Here is a 25991-nt window from a genome sequence, read left to right on the forward strand (position 1 = left end):
AGTAGTGGTGGGTAGCCTGGTGGGTAGGTGGGCAGCAGTGGTGGGTAGGTGGGCAGCAGCGGTGGGTAGGTGGGCAGCAGCGGTGGGTGGCCGGTGCACCTGTAAAAGAAAAAAACCTTACCTGCAGATGTCTTCCGAGTCCCAGGCAGCCTCCGCAGCTCCTCTTGAATGTCCCGCGCCGTCTCCTGCTGCGTCATCAGTGCAGGGCTACGGGAAGATGGCCGCCAAAGCCCACACTGGAGACAAAAATAGACGGCAAGATGGCGTCGGCGGCCATCTTGCCGTCTATTTTTGTCTCCAGTGCGGGCTTCGGCGGCCATCTTCCCGTAGCCCTGCTCGGGTAAAATGAGGGCGGCTATCAGCCGCCCTGTCAGTGCCCGTTGCCGGCGCCTGTGGAGGGGAAGCGCCGAAGGAGGGGACCCAGGTGAGGGAGATGTGGGGGGTATTTCCCCCCTCCCCGCCGACGCTGCCACCCCTCCTTCAGCGCTGCTTCCCCTCCTGTGTCATCAAGGCTTCTGGGGAGGCCTTGATGACACCCCCCCTGGAGCTGACACCCGGAGCGGAGCGCTCCTGGCCGCCCCATGGTAGGGACGCCACTGCAAGGAGGTCACTCTTCGGAGGTCCCAGCGGTGGTGCGGCTTGACGCGGGAGGACCGGGGAAGCCTCTTTAGGATCCAGAGGTTTACCTCTCCAAAAGTAAGTCTCCATTTCTTTTACTATAAAAGTCACATGTTTACTTTAAAAGGAAATAAATATGGCAGTCTCCATATTACTCTCACCTCAGGTTCCCTTTAAGGCCTCTTGCACACTTGCAGACTGTATTACATTGCGTTACCCTTCCCCACTGCATCCCAGCCGCAAGGGCCATGCAAGTCTATGGAGGCTTACACACTTTACACAATGCGACACACTGTGCGCTGGAATTATCCAAATCACCACAATTCCGATGCAAAGTTTGCAGTGCGTTACCACATTATCAGTGCCTACCTCATAGATTATGCAGTAATGCAAGTCAATAGGCGACACAGTGAGTGTGCATGACGGGAGCAGAGTGCGCATGTGCGGACCAACAGGAATCCCAGTGACATACTAGTCGGGGGCGGGCCTAAGCATATGACCCTGTCGTGGCGCAAGGTCATATGTAGCCACTAATATTAGGAGTGCAACCAGCCTTAAAGGGAACCTAAACTGAGAAGGATATGGATTTTTCCTTTTAAACAATACCAGTTACCTGGCAGCCCTGCTGATCTCTTTAGCTGCAGTAGTGGCTGAATCACACACCTGAAACAAGCATGCAGCTAATCCAGTCTGACTTCAGTCAGAGCACCTGATCTGCATGCTTGTTCAGGGGCTGTGGCTGGAAGTATTAGAGACACAGGATCTGCAGGAGAGTCAGGCAACTGGTATTATTTTAAATGGAAAAATCCATATCCTTCTCAGTTTAGGTTCCCTTTAAGGTGCTTTAAAGACAACATATAGAAGAATGTACAAAATTATTCAGGATACCCAATTTTATGTTACTTATCCTGGAATCAGCATCAGAAACTCTACCCATATCTTATATATTGCTGTACTTTGGTATGTAACCTTGCTGTCCTAGTGATGTTTAGCCTAGGCTATTATTATTTATTTAGTATTTATATAGCGCTGACATCTTCCACAGCGCTGTACGGAGTACTGCAAGCTGACATAAAACAACATAAATACTTTATATTTGATTACATTATATTTACATAAAAATGCAGCTTTGTGAAAAATTGGCTCCAACAGCAGAGTAAACAGTATAGGTCAGGTGTGTGGCTAACAGAGATCACCACACCATTATTTAATATAAAACTTGAGGTGCAACGATTAAGGATAGAAAAGACACACAGATAAAGTAATAAGGGTAATGAGTAGAGATTATAGCAGACTGCTACTCTGCTCGCCGACAAGCAGCAGATAGTCCTTTATGACTGTAGGGACTGGCAGTAAAGGAATAAAACGGTAGCACTGGCTGCCAAAATGTTTTCGAAGAGTAAATCTGCATAAGTGCTGCAGAGAGCGGACTCTTCCTGAGAGACTGAAGAACGTTGTGTAGAAGGAGTGGTGGCTCTAGAAAAAAAACACAGTGGAAGCAAATTAGAAATAGCTGAGAAGGCAGATTGTTTCTTTCTCAAGTAACTGGCATCAGAAAAACATAGCTGCATACAATCATCAATTCATTCCCATTGAAAATACAAGTTTCAGTTCAAAGCTCTGGTTCAGCCTCCAGTTTTATAAGGCAAATGATAGTACATTTGCCATAAAGTTTTGTGCATTGCACGTTTTTACTATTTGAGGCAAACACTGCATACTGAAAGAACTTTAATGGCTGTGTCTTCTATTTCCATTTCCTGTAAGACAACTGTGCAGTTTTACTGGAGAGACAGAAAGCTGTCCAGACTCCTCCCCCATCCTTACATCATCACCCACAAGAGGTAGTCAGGGAAGAACTGCAAGGAGAACCAGCCAGTCTTTCCCTTGGCACATCACCTGATCCCTTTCACCCTCCCTCCCTTGGTGTGAGAGTTGTATTGTTCAGCATTTAAAGATGACACACTATCAGACAATGGAAGGCAACTTGACAAATATTATTCTGTTTTTCTTAACTGAAGTTCTGATTAGGTGACACTTTTGGGCAGCTTGGCAATTATTGTTCTATTTGGTTGAATGTGGTAACTGGGGCCCTGAATAACAATGACATTTTGGGAAACCCCGCAAATATTTTCCTCTGTTTTGTTGTTTTTTCATAACTGGGCGCATTATTACTTAAAGGAAACCTTAACTGTGAGGGATATGGATGTTTCCTTTTAAACAATACCAGTTGCTTGGCAGCCCTGCTGATTTATTTGGCTGTAGTAGTGGCTGAATCACACACCTGAAACAAGCATACAGCTACGTGTAGGCAGATGTTATTTTATTATATGTTTTTGTTTTATATTGCAGTTACTTCTATCTTTATTATTGCCTGAGGAAGCAGGCTAGAGACCCGCGAAACGCGTTGCACTTGTTCTGGAGTACGAATTAAAGCTTGTTTAAACCATACACAGTGGTTGTATTTGGTTTTGGGAAGGTAAGTCCACCCTTGCCCCCCAACTCTTATCTGTCTCTACCTGATCAATTTTTACTCTGCTGGCGCCTCTGTTTCCATTGCAATTATTGTTATCCACCTGGTGGATGGGTGAACAGAAAGCGACTTTTTAGCATGAGTGGAGACAGGCCTAATATCCCCATAAGTGCTTTAATTGGTTGCCTGAACCCGGCAACCCATACTTGTGAGTATGTTTCTTATTACTGCTGCCTTGGCATTCCTTTATCATCAATAATACACTATTGGGGGCTCTCGGTTGTGTTTTTCCTTTCTTTTACATACAGCTAATCCAGTCTGTCTTCAGTCAGAGCATTGTTAAGAGGCTGTGGCTAAAAGTATTAGAGACACATGATCAATGGGAGAGGCAGAAAACGTGTATTAATTTAAAAGGAAAAATCCATATCCTTCTCAGTTTAAGTTCCCTTTAAAGAGTGATTTTTTTAAATTGATCTTATAAATTAAATTACAACCGGAAGGTACTCTGTGGTCGGATTTTGAGGGTAGCTGGGAAACAGATGTGAGTGTGCTTAGTGCAGACTTTGAAACAATTTTCTATATTTGATTAAAACAAACAAAGGGCTTGATTCACAAAAGAGTGCTAACTGTTAGCACAGCCGTTTTCGCGCAAAACGATAACGGTTGAATTTCCACGCAAAATTGATATCGGTTTCGTGCGAAAACCGTTATCGTTTCGCGCGAAAATTCACGCGAAAACGCCCGTGCTAACAGTTAGCACTCTTTTGTGAATCAAGCCCAAAATGTATATTCTTGCTTATCACACAACCCATTTTCTGACTTGGCTATGGCTGCCCTGGGGATCCCTATGCAAGTGGTGCTAGACTATGGTAAGGGCATTAGATTGTAAGCTCCTCCGAGGGACAGTTAGTGACAGTAATTGTTTGTTCAATATACTCTGCAAAGCACTGCACAAAATGTCAACAGTATGAAAAAGCACCTGGTGGCCTTCTATAAGTGTATGGCCACCTTTAAAGGGATCTTGAGCAGTAAAAATAAACAAAATCGGTACTTACCTGGGACTTTCTCCAGCCCACCGTAGGTCGGGAGGTCTCCCGGCGGCGTCCTGGCTCCTCGCCCGGTCCCGTTGCAGAATACATCACCAGGGCCGAGTGTCGGGCTGACACTTCCTTATCAGTGACGCTACACGTCATCACGCCGGCCAGCTGGCGTGACAGTTTTCTAAACCGCGCATGCGCAGTACTGTCACACTGGCCACCGTGATGACGCATAACGTCACCGATAAGGAAGTGTCAGCCCGACACTCGTCGCCGGTGGTGTATTCTGCAACGGGACCGGGAGAGGAGCCAGGAAGACCCCGGGGGACCTCCCGACCTACGGTGGGCTGGAGAAAGCCCCAGGTAAGTACCGATTTTGTTTATTTTTTCTGCTCAGGGTCCCTTTAAAGGAAATCTAAGCGGAAAGAAACATGGAATGAAAGATTGATAACTCTCATTTGAAAATGTATCTTGCCTGGCTGTTGCGCTAATCCTTTGTGTTCATTACCTTCAAAATCACTGACCAAGAATCAGCATGCAGATCAGGTGTTCTTATCCACTGTTTGTATGCTTGCATGTATGTAATTAAGGCGCGAGGAAATTTGGGCAAAGGGTAAAGCTGAAAAACAGCTCACCCTGCTCCTGCAAAAGGCTTTGTGGCTTTAATTATTATTATTATAGGCCACCATTGACACTGGGGAAAGATGTAATTTAGCTACCAGCTATTGTTGGTGGCTGAATTACTGCGTTTTTATCACAGTACCCAAGCAGCCTGGGGTGACCCAAAACCACAAGGAGAGTATAGGGTACTAAAAGAGAACAAAAAGCCCTCCTAAAAAGCAATGCATAGATTGGTTTGCCTTCTTAAAACAGAAGGAATTTACAATAATTCAGCTTTAAGTGAACATCTGTGGTTTCCCACAAGGCACCACTACGGAATATGCAAATTTATCTCTTTATGCCTCTTAAGGGGAACCAGAGAGGAACGGGGGGGGGGGGGTGAAAAAAGAAAAAGATTAAAAAGCTTCTTCCAGCCCCATAAGCCTGAATCGCTCCCACGCCGCGGTCCTCAGCTTCCTGGATCCGCCGGTACCGGGCCCGTCTCTTCCGGGGGACGCGGCCAATTGTCCGCATCACAGGGGCTCCCTCCATACATGTACGCATGCGGCTGCGCAGTTAACAGCCACATGCGTATCTGTATGGGGAGAGCACCCTGTGATGCGGAGAATTGGCCGCGTCCGCCGGCCGACTTGCCGACTCGCGGCAATGACGGGACCCGGTGGCGGCTGATCCAGGCAGCAGAGGAGTGCGTCGTGGGAGCGATCCGTGCGTATGGGGCTGGAGGAAGCCCCAGGTATGTATATTGCATCGTCTCTGGTTCCCTTTAAAGCCAGGCTAGCATCTAGAACCGCTGGTGTGTAGCAAGCCTATAGCTTTACATTTTACACAACCACATCAACTCCACATGCAGACAGCCTGTTTCAGACTTTTGGTCCTCATCATTCCATGGCAGGGATTGATGTGGCTCTATGGCAGTGGTCCTCAAACTAAGGCCCGCGGGCCGAATGTGGCCCCCTGAGGGTTTTCTTACTGCCTCCCCCCCCCCTCCCCACACACACACAAAATGTATTACTTATAGGTGCGGTCTGCTGCATCTTTAAATATTGGTGGCCCACATATAGAATAGCAGTTCTGGCACCAACCGTCCACATGGAAGCCATAAAGCAGTCATTTGCTGGCTTCTGGGTTGTGATGCAGGCTTTTGCAGGCCATTGGGTGACATTAAGGCTCACATATGACTTGCTATGTTAGGGTCATGATATCTACACTGTATTGGTGGCATAATAGCTGCATATGCTGTGTTGAGGGCATAACATCTGTTTTGGTTAAATGGGAGACATGAGGGCTATGTTAACCACTTCCCGACCGCCCACTACACAGGGGCGGCGGGGAAGTGGAGCCCTGCAGGACGGCCTCACCCACAGAGGCGGCAGTCCATTTAAGGGCATGGGCGGAGCGATCGCGTCATCCGTGACGCGATCCTCCGCCCGGGATCGAAGCACGGGCATTTTGTCTCCGCTCGCCGGCCACTTAGCAGAGCCGGCGAGCGGAGGAATCCGCAGGATCCACCAATCAGGATGTATAAGGCACTTTGTTAGGTAAACAAAGTGCCTTATACGTGCTTCCTCCTCGCCTCGTGGTCTCATTGTTCCAGAGACCACCAGCGAGGAGGAAGCACTTTGTAAGTGACACTGCACGCAGCTTGATTTTGCCCACAGCCTCCCTGATCACCCACCCCAGGCCTCATACCCCCCCTGATCACCCCAGCAGACCCCTGCCCAGCACCCTTGCACCCCTGCAAAACCCCCACCCCCCCCACCTGCCACTAACTAGCGACGCTGCCCCTTAGTTTAGGTCCCTAACTGCCTCCTAGTCACCCCTGATCCCCCCTCCCTACCTTTAGATCACCCCCACACCCCATCCCAGACTACCCCCCTGTATACTGTATACATTTGTATACAGCTACATTACCCTCTGATCCCCCTCTGATCCCCCTCTGATCACCTGTCTATCACCTGTCCATCAGCCCTCAGCACCCCCACCCATCAGAGCAGACCCTAACTGCCCCGCGGGGGTAACCGATCACCTGCCCAGGCCCTCGATTGCCCTCGTACCCCCCTTCTGATTACATCCCCTGCTGTTTGTTTACATCTGTCCTCCCCAGCAATCACTAACTGATCTTTGATCAGTAACCCCCTGTGTCTGCCTCTCATCAGATCAGGACTCAGTCTGCCCCGTGCAGGCTCCTGATCAACCCCCCATCCCCTCAAATCGCCCTCAGACCCCCCCCCTAATCACCGTCCAAGTGCATTGTATTTGACTGTGCTGCGCTTGTATTCGATTGTGCTGCGCTTGTATTCAATTGTGGTGTAATTGTATTTGATTGTCCCGTGATCGGCTTCGATTGCCCCGTGATTGTTTGATTGCCTGAGACCCCACTTCCCGCCACACCCAACCCCACCCTCCCCCCCACCACACCCAACCCCCCCATCCCCCCACCTCCAACCACCACCTTCCGAGTGCATCAGATTTGCTTGTGCTGTGATTGGAGTCGATTGTGCTGTAATTGTATTTGATTGTCCCGTGATCGACTTCGATTGCCCCGTGATTGTTTGATTGCCTGAGACCCCACTTCCCGCCACACCCAATCCCACCCTCCCCCATCACCTTCCGAGTGCATCAGATTTGATTGGGCTGTGATTGGAGTCGATTGTGCTGTAATTGTATTTGATTGTCCCGTGATCGGCTTCGATTGCCCCGTGATTGTTTGATTGCCTGAGACCCCACTTCCCGCCACACCCAACCCCACCCTCCCCCCCACCACACCCAACCCCACCCCCCCACCCCCCACCACCTCCAACCACCACCTTCCGAGTGCATCAGATTTGCTTGTGCTGTGATTGGAGTCGATTGTGCTGTAATTGTATTTGATTGTCCCGTGATCGACTTCGATTGCCCCGTGATTGTTTGATTGCCTGAGACCCCACTTCCCGCCACACCCAATCCCACCCTCCCCCATCACCTTCCGAGTGCATCAGATTTGATTGGGCTGTGATTGGAGTCGATTGTGCTGTAATTGTATTTGATTGTCCCGTGATCGGCTTCGATTGCCCCGTGATTGTTTGATTGCCTGAGACCCCACTTCCCGCCACACCCAACCCCACCCTCCCCCCCACCACACCCAACCCCACCCCCCCACCCCCCACCACCTCCAACCACCACCTTCCGAGTGCATCAGATTTGCTTGTGCTGTGATTGGAGTCGATTGTGCTGTAATTGTATTTGATTGTCCCGTGATCGGCTTCGATTGCCCCGTGATTGTTTGATTGCCTGAGACCCCACTTCCCGCCACACCCAATCCCACCCTCCCCCCATCACCTTCCGAGTGCATCAGATCTGCTTGTGCTGTGATTGGAGTCGATTGTGCTGTAATTGGATTTGATTGTCCCGTGATTGTTTGATTGCCTCTGAGACCCCACTCCCCACCAACCCCAATACCTCTCAAATACTCCCTTTTTGCTAGGTAGGTGCTCTTTTTTTCTGGGTAGTCTCGGAGGAAAACCCCATAAATTTAGCAATCCAAAATGGCAAGAAGGGGGCTTTCCGATGACGAGGTATACAGGTACATGGACCAGTCGGATGAGTTCTTTTGGGAAGAATCATCCGTCGAATCTTCCGGGTCCGATTTTGAACCTGTAGAAAGCAGTGGTTCCCTGACCGATACTGATGACGAGGCTATGGTCCCGGCTAGAGCCAGGCGTACCAGACCCCAAGTCGTTAGACCGCAGGTGGCGCAGGATCCGCCTCAAGGGCAGCAGGGTGGTGCTAGCGCTGTTGATAGTTTTCTTGGTGAGGCAGGCACCAGCAGCGCAGCATCTCCTGGACTTAGTGCCAGTGCTTCCGTAGACCCTGACGAAGTGGTGAGCGTCAGCATGGAAGTTGAAACTGGTACGGTGGCAAGTGCAGTAGTACCCCCGTCGCAGCCACCAACAAGAAGACGGGCCCGTAGTACCCATAGACTCCCAGAGGTGCTGGCACAACCAGATTGGCAATCCCCTGATTCCGCCGCACCCGTAGTGCCCCCTTTCACCGCCCAGTCTGGAGTCCAGGTGGCGACAGCTCATCTAGGAACGGCCCTAGACTTTTTGCAGCTGTTCATCACCCAGGTTCTCTTGGACTTAATTGTGGTTGAGACCAACCGTAAAGCCACACAATTCATCACCGAGCACCCGGAGAGCATGTATGCCCAGCCTTTCGGGTGGAAACCAGTCCAAGTTTCCGACATTAAAATCTTTTTGGCCCTTATCCTTCACTTGGGACTAATGAAACAGAATGTACTGCGGTCGTATTGGTCTACGAACCCAGTAAATCATGTTCCCTTGTACCCTGCTGCCATGTCCAGGACACGATTTGAGTCCATCCTGCGCTTCCTGCACTTCAACGACGACAAAACCTGTCATGAAAAGGGCCACCCTGCTTATGACCGGCTCCACAAAATTCGGCCCCTCATAGACCACCTGTCATCAACATTTGCAGATGCTTATATCCCTGAACAGAACATCTGCGTAGACGAGTCCCTCTTACGCTTTACCGGGCGCCTTGGCATCAAACAGTACATCCCAAGCAAGCGCGCCCGGTATGGGGTGAAACTGTATAAGCTCTGTGAAAGGGCCACAGGCTATACATGTCGTTTTAGGGTCTATGAGGGAAAAGACTCAAAATTGGAGCCGGTCGGATGCCCTGACTACCTGGGGAGCAGTGGAAAGGTTGTGTGGGACTTGGTGTCACCCTTGTTCCAGAAGGGGTACCATCTTTTTGTGGACAATTATTACACAAGTGTGGCCCTCTTTCAGCACTTAAAGTTAGAAGGAATCCGATGCTGTGGCACTGCGCGGCCTAGTCGCCAGGGCTTCCCCCAACGGCTCGTTACCACCAGACTTTTACGGGGGCAGAGGGTCGCCTTGCGTACTGAAGACCTGCTCGCGGTGAAATGGAGGGACAAGAGGGACGTTTACTTTCTGTCCACCATTCACACAGACACGACAGTCCAAATTCAACGGGCAACTGCGGTCATTGAAAAGCCCCTTGTCGTCCACGAATATAATGTCAACATGGGAGGGGTGGACTTCAATGACCAGAGGTTAGCGCCCTATTTAGTTACCCGGAAAACAAGACGCTGGTATAAGAAAGTGTCTTTTTATCTGATTCAATTGGCAGTTTACAACAGCTTTGTTCTCTACAGTAAGGCTGGGAGAACTGGATCTTTCCTCCAATTTCAGGAAGAGATCATTATGGACATCCTGTATCCAGGAGGTGCCAGGCCCCCCCCCCCAGATGCAACTAGCCGACTGCATGGAAGGCATTACGCCTATCAGCTTCCGTGTGCCCCAGGTCAACGCATCCGAAGAAAACGTTGCCGTGTCTGCAGCAGGGCTGGAACAAGGAGTGACACCGTTTATTATTGTCCCCGCTGTCCTGACCAGCCTGGTCTATGCGTAGGGCCGTGTTTTGAGAGGTACCACGAGCAGGTACACTATTAGAACCTAGGGAACTCCAGACACAGGAGTAGGCACACACTCAGTGGTCTTTCGCACATTGTCGCAGGGAGAGGAGAGGTAAGCTTGAAGACCAAACGGGTAAGCATAAAAATGGGAAGAAGGATCGGTTTCCATGCTTGATATTGCTGATCTGTCCTGGGTTGGCGATATAAGACGGCATGTTTTAATTTCCCTTGAGTGTGGACACCCCCGGTTTATATGTGATTTGGGCCTATGATGATGCTTTAATGCCACACAGAGTCATCTCTATTGGCAGGCATATTGCTGTATCCTACAGGCATAATGCTGTATACTAAAGTTCTGAGGCCCAGTCACATAAGTTGGTGGCTCACCCTGAGTGCAGGGTGGCACGGGGTGTCTCTCTCCTGAGGTTATCACTGCCATTGATGTGGAGGAAGATCTGCCATTGATGTGGAGCAAGGTATGTTTGCCGTTCATTTTTCCTTTCAGCCCAGAGTGCATTACTTGTATACCCAATATAAGGAGTATAGCAGAAACTCCTAATACTGGCCATACATGTAATGATTGCAGAGACCCTAAAATGCCAGGACAGACTCCACAAATGACCCCATTTTGGAAAGAGGACACCCTAAAGTATTATGTGAGGTGCACGGTGAGTTCATAAAAGATTTTAGTTTTTGTCACAAGTTAGCAGAATTTTTTTTTTTTTTTAACAAAGTGTCATTTTCCGTTAACTTGTGACAAAAAATAAAATTTTCAATGACCTCACCATTCCCCTCATGGAATACCTTGTTGTGTATTCTTTCCAAAATGGAGTCATTTGTGGGGTTTGTTAACTGTCCTGGCAAGTGGGCGGGGTGCTAAATTTTGAGCACCCCTGTAAAGCCTAAAGGTACTCATTGGACTCTGGACCCCTTAGCGCAGTTAGGGTGCAAAAAGGTGCCACACATGTGGTATCGCCGTACTCGGGAGAAGTAGTACAATGTGTTTTGGGGCGTATTTTTACACATACCCATGCTGGGTGGGAGAAATACCTCTGTAAATGACAATCTTTTGATTTTTTTACACACAATTGTCCATTTACAGAGTTATTTCTCCCACCCAGCATGGGTATGTGTAAAAATACACCCCAAAACACATTGTACTACTTCTCCCGAGTACGGCGATACCACATGTGTGGCACTTTTTTGCACCCTAACTGCGCTAAAGGGCCCAAAGTCCAATGAGTACCTTTAGGCTTTCACAGGTCATTTTGCGGAATTTGATTTCCAGACTCCTCCTCACGGTTTAGGGCCCCTAAAATGCCAGGGCAGTATAGGAACCCCACAAATGACCCCATTTTAGAAAGAAGACACCCCAAGGTATTCCGTTAGGAGTATGGTGAGTTCATAGAAGATTTTATTTTTTGTCAAAAGTTAGCGGAAAATTGATTTGTATTGTTTTTTTCACAAAGTGTCATTTTCCGCTAACTTGTGACAAAAAATAAAATCTTCTATGAACTCACCATACTTCTAACGGAATACCTTGGGGTGTCTTCTTTCTAAAATGGGGTCATTTGTGGGGTTCCTATACTGCCCTGGCATTTTAGGGGCCCTAAACCGTGAGGAGTAGTCTGGAAATCAAATTCCGCAAAATGACCTGTGAAAGCCTAAAGGTGCTCATTGGACTTTGGGCCCTTTAGCGCAGTTAGGGTGCAAAAAAGTGCCACACATGTGGTATTGCCGTACTCGGGAGAAGTAGTACAATGTGTTTTGGGGTGTATTTTTACACATACCCATGCTGGTTAGGAGAAATTCCCTCTGCAAATGACAATCTTTTGATTTTTTTACACACAATTGTCCATTTACAGAGATATTTCTCCCACCCAGCATGGGTATGTGTAAAAATACACCCCAAAACACATTGTACTACTTCTCCCGAGTACGGCGATACCACATGTGTGGCACTTTTTTGCACCCTAACTGCGCTAAAGGGCCCAAAGTCCAATGAGTACCTTTAGGATTTCACAGGTCATTTTGCGGAATTTGATTTCCAGACTCCTCCTCACGGTTTAGGGCCCCTAAAATGCCAGGGCAGTATAGGAACCCCACAAATGACCCCATTTTAGAAAGAAGACACCCCAAGGTATTCCGTTAGGAGTATGGTGAGTTCATAGAAGATTTTATTTTTTGTCAAAAGTTAGTGGAAAATGACACTTTGTGAAAAAAACAATAAAAATCAATTTTCCGCTAACTTTTGACAAAAAATAAAATCTTCTATGAACTCGCTATGCTACTAACGGAATACATTGGGGTGTCTTCTTTCTAAAATGGGGTCATTTGTGGGGTTCCTATACTGCCCTGGCATTTTAGGGGCCCTAAACCGTGAGGAGTAGTCTGGAAATCAAATTCCGCAAAATGACCTGTGAAATCCTAAAGGTACTCATTGGACTTTGGGCCCTTTAGCGCAGTTAGGGTGCAAAAAAGTGCCACACATGTGGTATCGCCGTACTCAGGAGAAGTAGTACAATGTGTTTTGGGGTGTATTTTTACACATACCCATGCTGGGTGGGAGAAATAACTCTGTAAATGGACAATTGTGTGTAAAAAAAATTAACAAATTGTCATTTACAGAGATATTTCTCCCACCCAGCATGGGTATGTGTAAAAATACACCCCAAAACACATTATACTACTTCTCCTGAGTACGGCAATACCACATATGTGGCACTTTTTTGCAGCCTAACTGCGCTAAGGGGTCCAAAGTCCAATGAGCACCTTTAGGCTTTACAGTACGGGTGGGAGAAATAACTCTGTAAATGGACAATTGTGTGTAAAAAAAATTAACAAATTGTCATTTACAGAGATATTTCTCCCACCCAGCATGGGTATGTGTAAAAATACACCCCAAAACACATTATACTACTTCTCCTGAGTACGGCAATACCACATATGTGGCACTTTTTTGCAGCCTAACTGCGCTAAGGGGTCCAAAGTCCAATGAGCACCTTTAGGCTTTACAGGGGTGCTTACAATTTAGCACCCCCCAAAATGTCAGGACAGTAAACACACCCCACAAATGACCCCATTTTGGAAAGTAGACCCTTCAAGGTATTCAGAGAGGGGCATGGTGAGTCCGTGGCAGATTTCATTTTTTTTTGGTGCAAGTTAGAAGAAATGGAAACTTTTTTTTTTTTTTTTTCGTGTCACAAAGTGTCATTTTCCGCTTACTTGTGACAAAAATTAATATCTTCTATGAACTCACTATGCCTCTCAGTGAATACTTTGGGATGTCTTCTTTCCAAAATGGGGTCATTTGGGGGGTATTTATACTATCCTGGAATTCTAGCCCCTCATGAAACATGACAGGGGGTCAGAAAAGTCAGAGATGCTTGAAAATGGGAAAATTCACTTTTTGCACCATAGTTTGTAAACGCTATAACTTTTACCCAAACCAATAAATATACGCTGAATGGGTTTTTTTTAATCAAAAACATGTTTGTCCACATTTTTCGCGCTGCATGTATACAGAAATTTTACTTTATTTGAAAACTGTCAGCACAGAAAGTTAAAAAAATCATTTTTTTGCCAAAATTCATGTCTTTTTTGCTGAATATAATAAAAAGTAAAAATCGCAGGAGCAATTAAATAGCACCAAAAGAAAGCTTTATTAGTGACAAGAAAAGGAGCCAAAATTCATTTAGGTGGTAGGTTGTATGAGCGAGCAATAAACCGTGAAAGCTGCAGTGGTCTGAATGGAAAAAAAGTGGCCGGTCCTTAAGGGGTAGAAAGCCCTAGGTCCTCAAGTGGTTAATAGGTGCTGTCTATAATACCTAGGCTCAATGTTCTTCTATATCATTTCATGTATACTCCTGCCCACCAGCAGTCTGAAGTATGTTGACCCGGCCCTTGACCAAAAAAGTATAGGGACCCCTGCTCTATGGGATGGGGCTTGGACCAGTACAACACAGTAACCAAGCAGTTTTTATCATAATTTTGGCTCCGTCTTTTGCTGGCACCCAGATAACTGACTGAGCGTCATTATAGCCATAATTCACATAGCAGCCTATGGCGGCACCCACATTTCCAGCGCCGTTTTTGCTTGATTCAGTATGCTTTGTACAGGTGTTTGATCTCAGTTACTGAATCCACAAGATCAACATGAGATTTGTGCAACTGCCATTTTTTTTAAATAGAAATAAACAGAACAAGTTGCCTTTAAATCTCCTGTTTCGAATAGCAGAGCAAATAGCGCGGCATAAAGCAGATAAGAGCTTAATCTCCTTATTAGACTAATTATTCTTACATAGATCACATCATCTGGGATATCCTGTCTCCATTGGCTGCTGACATGCAGATTTACGTATGTATTGTAAAGTAGAGCAATAACATCAGGGAGTCCAGAACAGAAGCGCAGGACCTGCACAACATAAATCAGTACCAAGTCATTAATAAGCCTGATATACAAATAAGGGGTAATTTAGAGAAAAAACTTTATTTACACCGAAAAAGCAATTGTTATGGTGGAATCCATAATAGTAGTTAAAATTATAACATTTTAGAACCTCATCTATGTTTTGTTTGATCAACTACTACTATCTGTAAACTACCTGGTAACACAGCTTTTATTTTGGCCATAAATCATCCATTCACAGTTAAAAGATGTCAGAACTGAGTGTGAGTGCCAGTGGCGTAGCTATAGCTAAGGAGCTGTGGGCCCCGATGCAAGTTTTACATCGAGGCCCCCCAAGCACTCTATACATAACAATTGATACGGCGCTCCAAAACCTGCCAATGGCAACTACAGTGTCAGAGGTGCAAGAAGGGGATGGGGAACAGTTTGTTAATAATTACAACTATTCAAAGTATCTATAGAAGTGATTATTATGAGCACAGGACCAATAGAGAGCTAATACTGTGTTTGAAGGGAGGGCCCCCCAGGGCCCCTCTGGTCGCAACCTCGGCACCTCCTATTGCTACGCCCTTGGTGAGTGCTACAAAGCAAAACTAAAGCTGTTTTAGGGCCTGAGCCCACTAACGCAGTTGTGCGCAGTTGTACGCAGTTGTGTCCGCTTTTCAGCATCTGTAACATTGATGTGATGCTGAGAAGCGGACACAACTGCGCACAACTGCATTAGTAGGCTCAGGCCCTAAGTATTTAGAACTAGAAGTTCTTATTAGCTCCCTTACTTGCAGTCTGGGGTCTTGTTTTCGATGCCACTATCTCATTATCTACATGGAATCTGTAGGTGCTGTTGAGGCACCAGTACGCTTTCTTCCTTCTGCAAATATGAGTGTAAAGCAAAAATGGACTGCAATGGATGCTTTACCCTGCACAGAGATTTTGTAAGCCCTGGAAGGCTGGGTGTAGATACCACTGGGGCAGGCTGCCTGACCAGTTTGGGCTTTTTTTCCCCAAAAGCAGCGTTTTGGGATGAGATTCTGATCACTATCAGAATGCAGAAACGCTAGGTACTCACTTTACCAATGGAGACCGCGTGGGGATGTTAGTTTTCCCAATCACAATCTTCGTGCCTGCTGAATGCTTACGTATTGTATTTTTCATTTCTATTTTTCTTTTTTGTTAGTCCATTTTAGTCTAATTACAATTAATATGTAAGGGAAAAGTTTGATGTATATGAACTATAAAAGGCAGCTTGATCAATCATCTGTGGATTATTCAACCCTGATTAGCTCTCTGCAAAGTTACAGGTCAGTCCCTGCAAATTCTGCTTCCTATGGAACCAAAACTTACTATTTATTTAGATTCTGGGATAATCATTACCCGGGAGAGGTTTGAACTGGGAGGCAATCTACTACCTCTGTAGATAGTACTAAACATTGTGTTTGAGGTCATGTGTTGGGAGAAATAGGGTCACATACAGAACATGGAATTACTTCCTTCATTGTAAACGATGTGGCAGAATCGTGTATGTATATTGTTCCGTAGGTTTATCACTGGGGATCACTGCTGAAAGCAATGTGAGGATCTGTGTGCGAAGCATGCAAGGAGTGATTTTAAAAAACTAAACAAAATAAGGCGTATTTGTAAATTTCATAATATGCAGGAAAAACAAAAACTGTACTTATTTGAGATTTTGCAGCACCCAAAATAATTGTTCACGATCACCTTACATTATTAAGGGATGTATGTTCTGGTGTACCCCAACAATTTTGTGCTTTGGTGCGCTAGATCCTAGGTTCACAATGTGCGGTACACCTAACCCAAGCGGTCTTTCTGGGACTTGGGGGATACTCAGACTTGCTATAGTGAATTCAGTATCACAAATTTAGAGTTTTAGAAAATAATGAATACTATATAAACACCACCAAGTTTGTATTTCAGCTAATATAAAAAGCAATAGTAATGCATGAAAATAGTTTTGACCATACCAGAGGGTACAGTGGCATAGTTGATAGCCCTCTCACTTTGCAGCGCTTAGTTCCTGGTTCGAATCCCAATGAGAGCACTATCGTGGGTTACCTCCGGGCACGTAACTTTCCTCCCACATACCAGAAACCTACAGATAAGTTAATATGCTTCCTCCTAAAATTGACCCTAGACTATGATGGGCATATGACTATGGTAGACATTAGATGGTGAGCCCCTCCGAGGGACAGTTAGTGACAAGACTATATTCTTCATGCTCCTGAAGAGCTGCTAAAGTGAAAAACTAGTAGGGCTGCAGGTAGTGTAGACAACTGGCGTGGCCATGGCGGGACCCAGCGTGACACCACAGCGCAATTCAAGCCGAGCAGCCAATGCATGGGGTTGAGCCTGATAAAACTGAATGCTTTTTTTTACTGGATGTGTTTCTAAGTGTGCACTTTTTTTGTTATTAAACTGGTTTTAAAATTTTACACCATGGTGGCCTCGAACATGTTTATCTTTGTGCTAGACACGCGTGGCCAGGGCCGTGCAGGCGCAGTGACTTGCAACATTAAGTCCCAAAAACCAGATGCGAGTTGCGGCAGGGAACCTGAGCATAATTTTATCCTCGGCACAGGACGTCTGCAAGGGACTGGTAGAAGCCCCAGGTTAGTTCAAATCTTTTTTCTAATAGGGGTTACAGACAGTACTCCTTTAAAGGATACCTGTAATGTTCATTAAAAAAGTTTTACTTACCTGGGGCTTCTGCTAGCTCCCTGCAGCCATCCTGTGCCTGAGCCGGTACTCGGCCATCCTCCAATCCCCCGCCGCAGCTCACTTTCGGTTCCTTCATTCGACTAACACTGCGCTTGCGCGGCCCTGGTTGTGTGCGTCCTTGTTCGTGATCCCATAGCCTGGAACATCCTGTACAGGTGCAGTAGAGCGAGTAGGCGCAGTGTTCGTCAACTTACAAGTCAGCAAAACCGAAAGGGGGCTGGCAGAAGGCCCAGGTAAGTGAAGTTCTTTTCTTTCAGATACTGTCAGATCGATTATTTCCAACATGTCCGTTCTGATTTCCGATCAATTTTTGATCCATTTTCCATTTACTTCTATAAAAAATCGTTCAGAAATCAGATCGGACATGTTGGAAATAGTTGACATGACAGTAAATCTGTCAGAAAATTTCATTTTATGTACCTAGCATAAGAATGAAAGAAAATAACACTCCTAGTGCAACTTTCCTGTTTAATTTTTTCCTTTTAACCAAATTGTTGGAAAAAAGGCAATCTCAATGGGAAAACAAATGATCGCATGAGAATCAGGCAAAATGCATGGGAAACCCCTTTGCACGGCTAACTGCAGTTCATAAATATGGTATTGGATTATATGGTATTGGAACAGGTGATTATAATGTAATACAGCTTTTTATAATTAGGCGCTCTAGTATGTAAAATGAAATGTAAATTACCTTCCCAAAATATGCAGGATGGACACACCGAGCGCCATGGTTGAGCAGGACCCGTACACTGAGGTGAGGTCTCTTTTCATGGCGGAGCCTTGCATTCTGCAACACAAGACTGAGTGGCTGGACTCCACTATAATCAGCAGCATTCACATCCACACCAGCCTCTAGCAGTAGCTCCACCAGGGAGTGCTCAGCTTTTCGGCACGCATGGTGCAATGGCCTCCGGTTCTGCTGATCCTGAGCCTCTGGGTCAGCACCTTTCTCTAATAGAAGTCGGCAGATCTCAAAACGACTCTTCTCATCTGCACTTTTCCCCACACAAGCTACAATCAGGGGGGTCTCGTCTTCACTATTCCTAGAGCTGATGAGTGCTCCTCGCTGAAGATATAGATCAACGTGACCTGGAAGTCCGGATCGGGCTGCAATGTGCAGTGGTGACTCTTGGGTTGCCTCCGTGGTCTCATTTACAAGAGCCCCTCGCTGTAACAGTAACTCTGCACATCTAAAGCAATAGTTCAAATGACAGATGAAACACTTGTATGTAACTGTACATACTGATATACCAGGCTTTTGACATTAGACTGATGTGAGGGTAGGGCCACCCTTTTTCAGAAACTTACTGGGTCCCCCTCGCTCCCCTCTGCCCTCTGCCCCCCCCCTCCCCCCCAAAAAACCTAGCAGTGTTTCCCCATAAAAGAAACATGATGTCAGTGCTATATACATTAGGCTATGGCTATGGATTAGATTGTGAGCTCCTCTGAGGCGTACCTATGAAAGCGCCGCCAGGAGATTTGGGCGCAAGATACAGCCGGTATATGGCGAATCCTGCACCTGCACAAGTCCTGGTGGCATTAATTACTATTCCCCCTCCAGGCCGCCGTGGATGGTGGGCAAAGATGTATTTCGGTTGCCAACTATCGCTGGCTGTCGAATTACAGTGTTTTAAAAGTAACTTCAGCTCCACCTTCTGACAGCACCAAAGTTACTGTGTGCCACTATAGCTGTAATTCCTATTCCTATGGTCTATGGTGGCGTCGGCTGCGCCCAAACCTCCCGCACTGTTATTACAGCGCTCGCCTTTGAGGACTGTCAGTGGCATGAATATGTGCTCTGTAAAGTGCTGCAGAAGATGTCAGTGCTACATAAATAATAATAATAATATGGTAGGACATCAGACTATTACTATGCTATATACATACTTAAAGCATTTAGGATGACACTAATGGAATTCTTGTAGCGAGAGGGATATCAAGAGGAAAGGAAGGGAAGATAGGGTGAGAGAGGGAGAGAGGCGTAGAAGGTTTAGAGACGTGGAGGAGGAGAAGAGGGAAGGTGGAGGTAAAGGGGAGACAAAGCAAGAGAAGGAGGCGTACAGAAGATAGAAGCAATAGGGTCCTATGTTCTAATCTTGGCTAAAACTTAATGGGGATACTGGAGGTACATGGCAATGGAGGAAGCACATGGGGGAGGGGGTGGTCAGGGCTTTGCTAGGGACTCTGATAAGACATAGCTGTACTCAGGCGACTGTGGGGACATGGAAATGCATAGCCATGTCCACAGTGTGTCACCCACACACTGTGGACATGGCTATGCGGAGAGTACTGAAATATTTGGAGTACATTATTGATTGGGGGAGGGGGGGGGTGAAATGTGTAGCTACAGATCGGGAGTCCTAACTATTAAAAATGAGTGGGAGAAGAAAGTCGGGAAAGGGGGAGGAGTCAGAGTAGAGGTAGGGAGCAATGCAAATTAGGTGTAAGCTAGCAGGATTCTGTACAGAAAGAAAGGCATTTGCTTCTGTCAGAGTGCCTCAGCATCTCACACAGGCTTCAGTCTTTGAATGGTCAGGTCATCACTGACTTGTTTTGTGTGCTCTATCTTTTTACTCAGAAAGCTTGACTGTAACCTGTTATCTTAAGCCCCATACACATGCTCAACAGCAGTCTTTCATACAGCACAATTATCAAACAACTTTTGTTGTGAAACAAGTTAAAACAGCCAAAAAAAGTTGTTTGCTATTGTTCAAACAACTGATAAGACTGATACGACGTCAATCCAACGCGTACGTTAAAAAGGGGCGCTGGGAAAAAAGGGCGCAGGGTTTTAAACGATAAGCATGGATAACGTTTAAAAATGTATTGTACTGTATTTCGTTTAAAATTAATGTTTTATAAAGTTATAAATCATTAAATAATGTGCATTAAATCGGCAATTGTAAAAACGTTAATCTTTCGTTTAAATAGTGAAACGTATAATAACGTTTAAAAAAAATTACTAAGTAACCCTCCCTGTACCTACCCCTAACCCCTAGACCCCCCTGTTGGTGCCTAAACCTAAGACCCCCCTGTTAGTGCCTAAACCTAAGACCCCCCTGTTGGTGCCTAAACCTAAGACCCCCCTGTTGGTGCCTAAACCTAAGACCCCCCCTGTTGGTGCCTAAACCTAAGACCCCCTGTTGGTGCCTAAACCTAAGACCCCCCTGTTGGTGCCTAAACCTAAGACCCCCCTGTTGGTGCCTAAACCTAAGACCCCCCTGTTGGTGCCTAAACCTAAGACCACCCTGTTGGTGCCTAAACCTAAGACCCCCCTGTGATAAGGATTAATAAAGTTTCAAAAACATATTGTGCGGTTTTTTTGTTTAAAAATAATGTAAAAAAAAAAAAAAATTGTACTGTTTTTCGTTTAAAAATAATGTTTGAAAAAATATTGTACTGTTTTTCGTTTAAAAATAATATTAAAAAATGTATAAATCATTAAATAATGTGTAATCATGAGAAGCAGTAATAAAACATTAAGTCTCCGGGTGCCGCTTTTAAAACGTTATTTTTCTCCGGCGCCCTTTTTTCCTATCGGGCGCCCATTAAACGATATTTATTATGGGAGTGAATGGCGGCGCCCGATTTGTCCACCTGCCTCATGCGCCCTTTTTTACTGTTACCCAATCCAACAGTTGGATTGACATCTCATCAGTCTTATTAGTTGTTTGAACAATGGCTAACAACTTTTTTTTTGGTTGTTTTAACTTGTTTCACAACACAAGTTGTTTGATAATTGTGCTGCATAAAAGACCGCTGTTGAGTGTGTGTATGGGGCTTAAAAGAGGAACTCCAGTGAAAATAATGTAATAAAAAAAGTGCTTCATTTTTACAATAATTATGTATAAATGATTTAGTCAGTGTTTGCTCATTGTAAAATCTTTCCTCTCCAAGATTCACATTCTGACATGTATTACATGGTGACATTGTTACTGTGGGCAGATTATGTAGCTGTTTCTAGCTGTTCTGGCTGTTACAGACAGCTGTAAACAGCCATTTCCTGTCTGTGAACATTGTTACATTGTGGCAGTTTGCCCAGAGTACAGCGGTACTCAGAGCTTCTTGTGGGAGGGGTTTCACCACAATATCAGTCATACAGCGCCCCCTGATGGTCTGTTTGTGAAATGCAATAGATTTGTCATGTAAAAGGGGGTATCAGCTACTGATTGGGATAAAGTTAAATTCTTGGTCGGAGTTTCTCTTTAAGTAATATGGCTACCTTTGTTTACCTATGCTAAACATTGGATGTCTGGTTTGGCTAGCCAGTGAATTAATGAGCTGATTAGAGAGGAATTCAGCTCTGTGACGGAAAAAAAACACCATTTAGGGCCCGTTCTCACTTATGCAAATAGCGGGTGATTCCCGCTAATTGCTGAAGTGCTAGTGTTTTTTTAAATCACTAGCGCAATGTTAACCTATGGCAGTGATCTCACTGCCGCGTTTGCTGCTGATCGGGGAGTTTCGCTATTAACGGCAATCGTAAAGCTTGTTACTTGCAGCATTTTCTCGCGATTCTTTAGCAATCGAGATACAGTGCTTATGAAAGCACTGATCCCAATCGCTCTGAATCGCAAGAGTGTACAGTTACCGTGCTAATCGCTGTAAAATGGGCCTTTATGTGCTTGAGTGTGGAATTCTTGTTAGATGAATATTGAGCTGCAGGAAGAGGCAGACTAACAGCAGCTGTTCCTTCCTACCTTTCCCTGTCCCTGCTGTCACATCATCATGAGTCATCATTGACCTTTGTGCACGCTCCAGACAGCAGGGGGAGGGAAAAAGAACCCCTTTAATAAGTTTCTTTGTCCCATGAGACTGGCGTTTTTGAGGTACCTCAATCCTTCTTTTGAATTTTACTGTTGTTTTTAACTTAGTTTTATACATACCTGGGCGCTTCTTTACCACCTTTGTGCTGAGTTTCACCCCCTCACACGCAGTAGTGAGAGTGGTCTGGTCTGGCCTCACATGGTAGACGCCATTGTGAGAGCCAGCTTTTTACTTTCAAAGAAAGCGACCACCCCCAGTCCAGGTTGGACACCCGAGTGGAGTCGGATTCATTGTCTCCACCTGCTTCAAGTGGTAGGTTGCCCCCCTGCAACCTGCCTTTGTGAGTAGCCCATTTATATATATGCTTTAATTCCATATTTATTGAACATACTACGATATCTGGGCTCCCATGTTTGTTTTTCTGTGTTCTTTTCTTAAAGGCCAACTGAAGTGAGAAGGATATGGAGGCTTTCATATTTATTTCCTTTCAAATAATACCTGTTGCCTGGCAGTCCTGACCTATTTGGCTGCAGCAGTGTCTGAATCAGACCAGGAACAAGCATGCAGCTAATCTTTTCAGATCAGACAATAAGGCCTGGAACCCACTGAAAACAGCAAACGCAAAACGCAGCCGCTAGAGTTTTGTCTGAGCGCTTTGCAAGCGGATTCATGCGCGTTTGCGGTCGCGTTTTGCAACATTGTATTTTTTTGCTCAGCGGTTGTGTAGCGTTTTGCGTTTTGCGTTTTTATCCTGATTGGTCCTGTGAATTATTTTTAATTTTGTTACAGTGTGCTGAACCGCAAAACGCTAGCAAAACCGCTCAGTTTAGGTTTTGCTGAGCGTTTCTGCTAGCGTTTCAATACTTTACATTGAAGCGCTAACGCTCCCAAAATGCTGCATGTCCTGCGTTTGCGTTTCTGGGAAACGCAAACGCTCCTGTGGAAGTTGCCCCATCCATTAACATCAGCTGAGCGTTTTGGCAAAACGCTAGCGTATCGCAGCGCTGCCAAAATGCTCAAAAAAACGCTCTTGTGGGTTCCAGCCCTAATGTCAGAAACACCTGATATGCTTTATGCTTTTTCGGGGTCTGTGGCTAAAAGTATTAGAGGCAGAGCTTCAGCAGGCTAGTCAGGAAACTGGTATTGCTTAAAAGGAAATAAATATGGCAGCCTCCATATAACTCTCACGGACCATTGTAGCCCCTCACACACTCCAATGAGTTCTGGTTCACCATGAGCTTGCTGGTTAGTCTGTACCTCTTCAGTTGTCCTTTAAGGGTGTTGAGACGGAAGCAGGAAAAAAGGGCGCCGGCAGCTAGTGGACAAAAAGGGCGCCACCATTTACTTCCATAATAGACAAGGGAGGTCTTAGGGTTAGGCACCACCAGGGGAGATTTAGGGTTAGGCACCACCAGGCACCACCAGGGGGGGTCTCAAGGTTAGGCACCACAAGGGGGGTCTTAGGGTTAGACAACACCAGGGGGGGTCTTAGGGTTAGGCACCACCAGGGGGGGTCTTAGATGTAGGCACCACCAGGAGAGATTTAGGGTTATGCACCACCAGGGAGGTGTTAGGGTTAGGCACCACCAGGGGGGTCTAAGGGTTAGGGATAGGTACAGGGAGGGTTCTGTGTGAGAGTAGAGTTAGGTTTAGTTGTAGTAAAATTTTAGTAATACTTACTAATGTTTTGCAACAGTTATTACGAACATAGTTATATTTTTATCATCGTTATAAACAATATTTTCAGATTTTATTATATAAAGAAACGATAAATGAAGGTTATTTACAATAATATACAATTATAACGATTAAACATATATACATTTGTTTTTTTTAACAAATGTAATTATAAGTTTTACTTTTGAAACAGGGAAGATTATCGTTTTCACAATTTGCGATTTCATACACATTATTAAACGTTTTTTAAACTTTGTAAAACATTATTTGTAAATGAAATACAACACAATATTTTTATAAACGCTATTACCGCTTATTGTTTATACCCCGCGCCCTTTTTTCCCCGACGCCTTTTTTGCATGTACGCGTTGAGACACCCCACTGCACCTCGCTATACCCACAAGCGTATGTAATAATTAATTCCTTTAATAATTCCTTTTTTTGTATAGCGCCTCTCTCCTGTCGGACTCAAAGCGCTTTCGAGGCAGCCACTAGAGCGCACTCAGTAGGCAGTAGCAGTGTGAAGGAGACTTGCCCAATGAACTCCTTACTGAATAGGTGCTGGCTTACTGAGAAGGAAGAGCCAGGATTTGAACCCAGGACTCCTACATCAGAGGCAGAGCCCTTAACCATTACACTATCCAGCCACCTGCATGCTCTCCTCTGTACCTCTTATTCATATGCTATGGAATTGCCCAAAACTATGTAGATACTGGACTGGAATCTTGGATATTCTGGATCGGTTGTATCAGACAGTATTGCCTAGAAGTGTTCCAGTCTGCATACCGGGAGCATTTGATGATGCGATAAAAACAAGGAACACCAAGAGCCCCAATAGTGCAATATGTACTGGTAAATGGTTACTAGATAGAGTAAATATTAATACTCACAAACCAGGGTTACCATTAGGCAACCACTGTAAAGGCAGGTGGGGAGATTTTCCTGACCCCACTCAGGAATAAGAAGTCGCTCTCTGTAGATGAGAAAAAGGGGGTTCAACCCTCCACCCAGGGTGGACTCAATATTATGCAGGAGAACAGAGGCGCCAAAAGGATAAAAGGAAGCTAAATGAGCTTAAAAAACAAATTCTTGGTAAATAGAGGAGGTAGTGGTGGACTTACCTCCTCCAAGTAAACACACAACGACTGTAGTAAACACAGTCAATATATTTTATTTATGAACTCCAAATATGCAACGCGTTTCGCAGGTTTGATCCCGCTTCATCAGGCAATAACCTCAGAGGTGCCTGGCTCTTCTACTGACCACATAGGCTATTGCTCCGTTGTTATTGCCTGATGAAGCGGGATCAAACCTGCGAAACGCTTTGCATATTTGGAGTTCATAAATAAAATATATTGACTGTGTTTACTACAGTCGTTGTGTGTCTACTTGGAGGAGGTAAGTCCACCACTACCTCCTCTATTTACCAAGAATTTGGTTTTTAAGCTCAGTTAGCTTCCTTTTATCCTTTTGGCGCCTCTGTTCTCCTGCATAATTTGATGATGCGAGTGTGTCTGAACATATTGAGCTAGCTATTATTTGTTCATTGTTCATATGAAGAAAGTTAATTCTCCAGTGTTGGAAAAATGAGTCTTCACCCATCTTAGCTATGTGGATTATGCAGATAAATGCCTCCTTCAAACTGAAGAAAGTAATTTATGCCCACAGAGGGTCACCTGGCAAGTTTGAGAAGATTTGCAGAAAATGGCTTAATGTACATGATTACGTAGACCCAAAGTTAACCTCTTAAGGCATGTACACACGCCGTATTGTTACAACCGACGGGTCTGTGCCTTTAAGGACCACAGGCTTTACCCCCCTAGTGACCAGGCTATTTGTTTTACTAATTAGGGCTCTGCAGCTTTAATAGCTTGCTGAAGAGCGACATTACGTGCACACAAATGAACCCCCCCCCCTTTTCTGCCCACCAACAGAGCTTTCTGTTGGGCTCTAATCGCTGCTGCAGGGTGTGGTTATTTGTTTATTTCTTTTATCTGTTTATTATGTTTTCTTTTATTGTCTTTTTAAAAAAAAAAAATTATGATTTTTTTATTTACCCAATTACAACCCCCCCCCTCCTTCCCACCCGTGCCAGCCAATCACAGTGATCGCTTCTCATAGACATCAGCCTATGAGAACCGATCACTTTCTAAGCCTCTCCAGGGGACAGCTGAGTGACAAGATCGCAGTGCTGTACCATGTAAATAGACGGCAGTT

The 25991-nt window shown here is 45.4% G+C and overlaps 1 protein-coding gene across 3 annotated transcripts in view; it reads right to left on the bottom strand.

Annotated features, from left to right (window-relative positions):
* Positions 1-1717: 1717 nt before the first annotated feature.
* Positions 1718-25991, bottom strand: part of ASB18 (ankyrin repeat and SOCS box containing 18) — a 68625-nt gene continuing 44351 nt past the window's right edge. Inside the window, exons 3-5 of one of the 3 annotated variants that reach the window (XM_068246979.1) lie at positions 18022-18520; positions 14490-14603; positions 1718-2094 (exon numbers count right to left, since the gene is read on the bottom strand). In XM_068246979.1, the coding sequence (XP_068103080.1) occupies positions 1903-2094; positions 14490-14603; positions 18022-18520 (805 nt within the window). In that variant the 3' untranslated portion in view covers positions 1718-1902. The remainder of the gene's footprint in view (positions 2095-14489; positions 14604-18021; positions 18521-25991) is intronic. The other 2 variants (XM_068246980.1, XM_068246978.1) reach the window with 2 other exon arrangements.

Source organism: Hyperolius riggenbachi, chromosome 7 (genome assembly GCF_040937935.1).
Source record: "Hyperolius riggenbachi isolate aHypRig1 chromosome 7, aHypRig1.pri, whole genome shotgun sequence".
NCBI lineage: Eukaryota > Metazoa > Chordata > Amphibia > Anura > Hyperoliidae > Hyperolius > Hyperolius riggenbachi.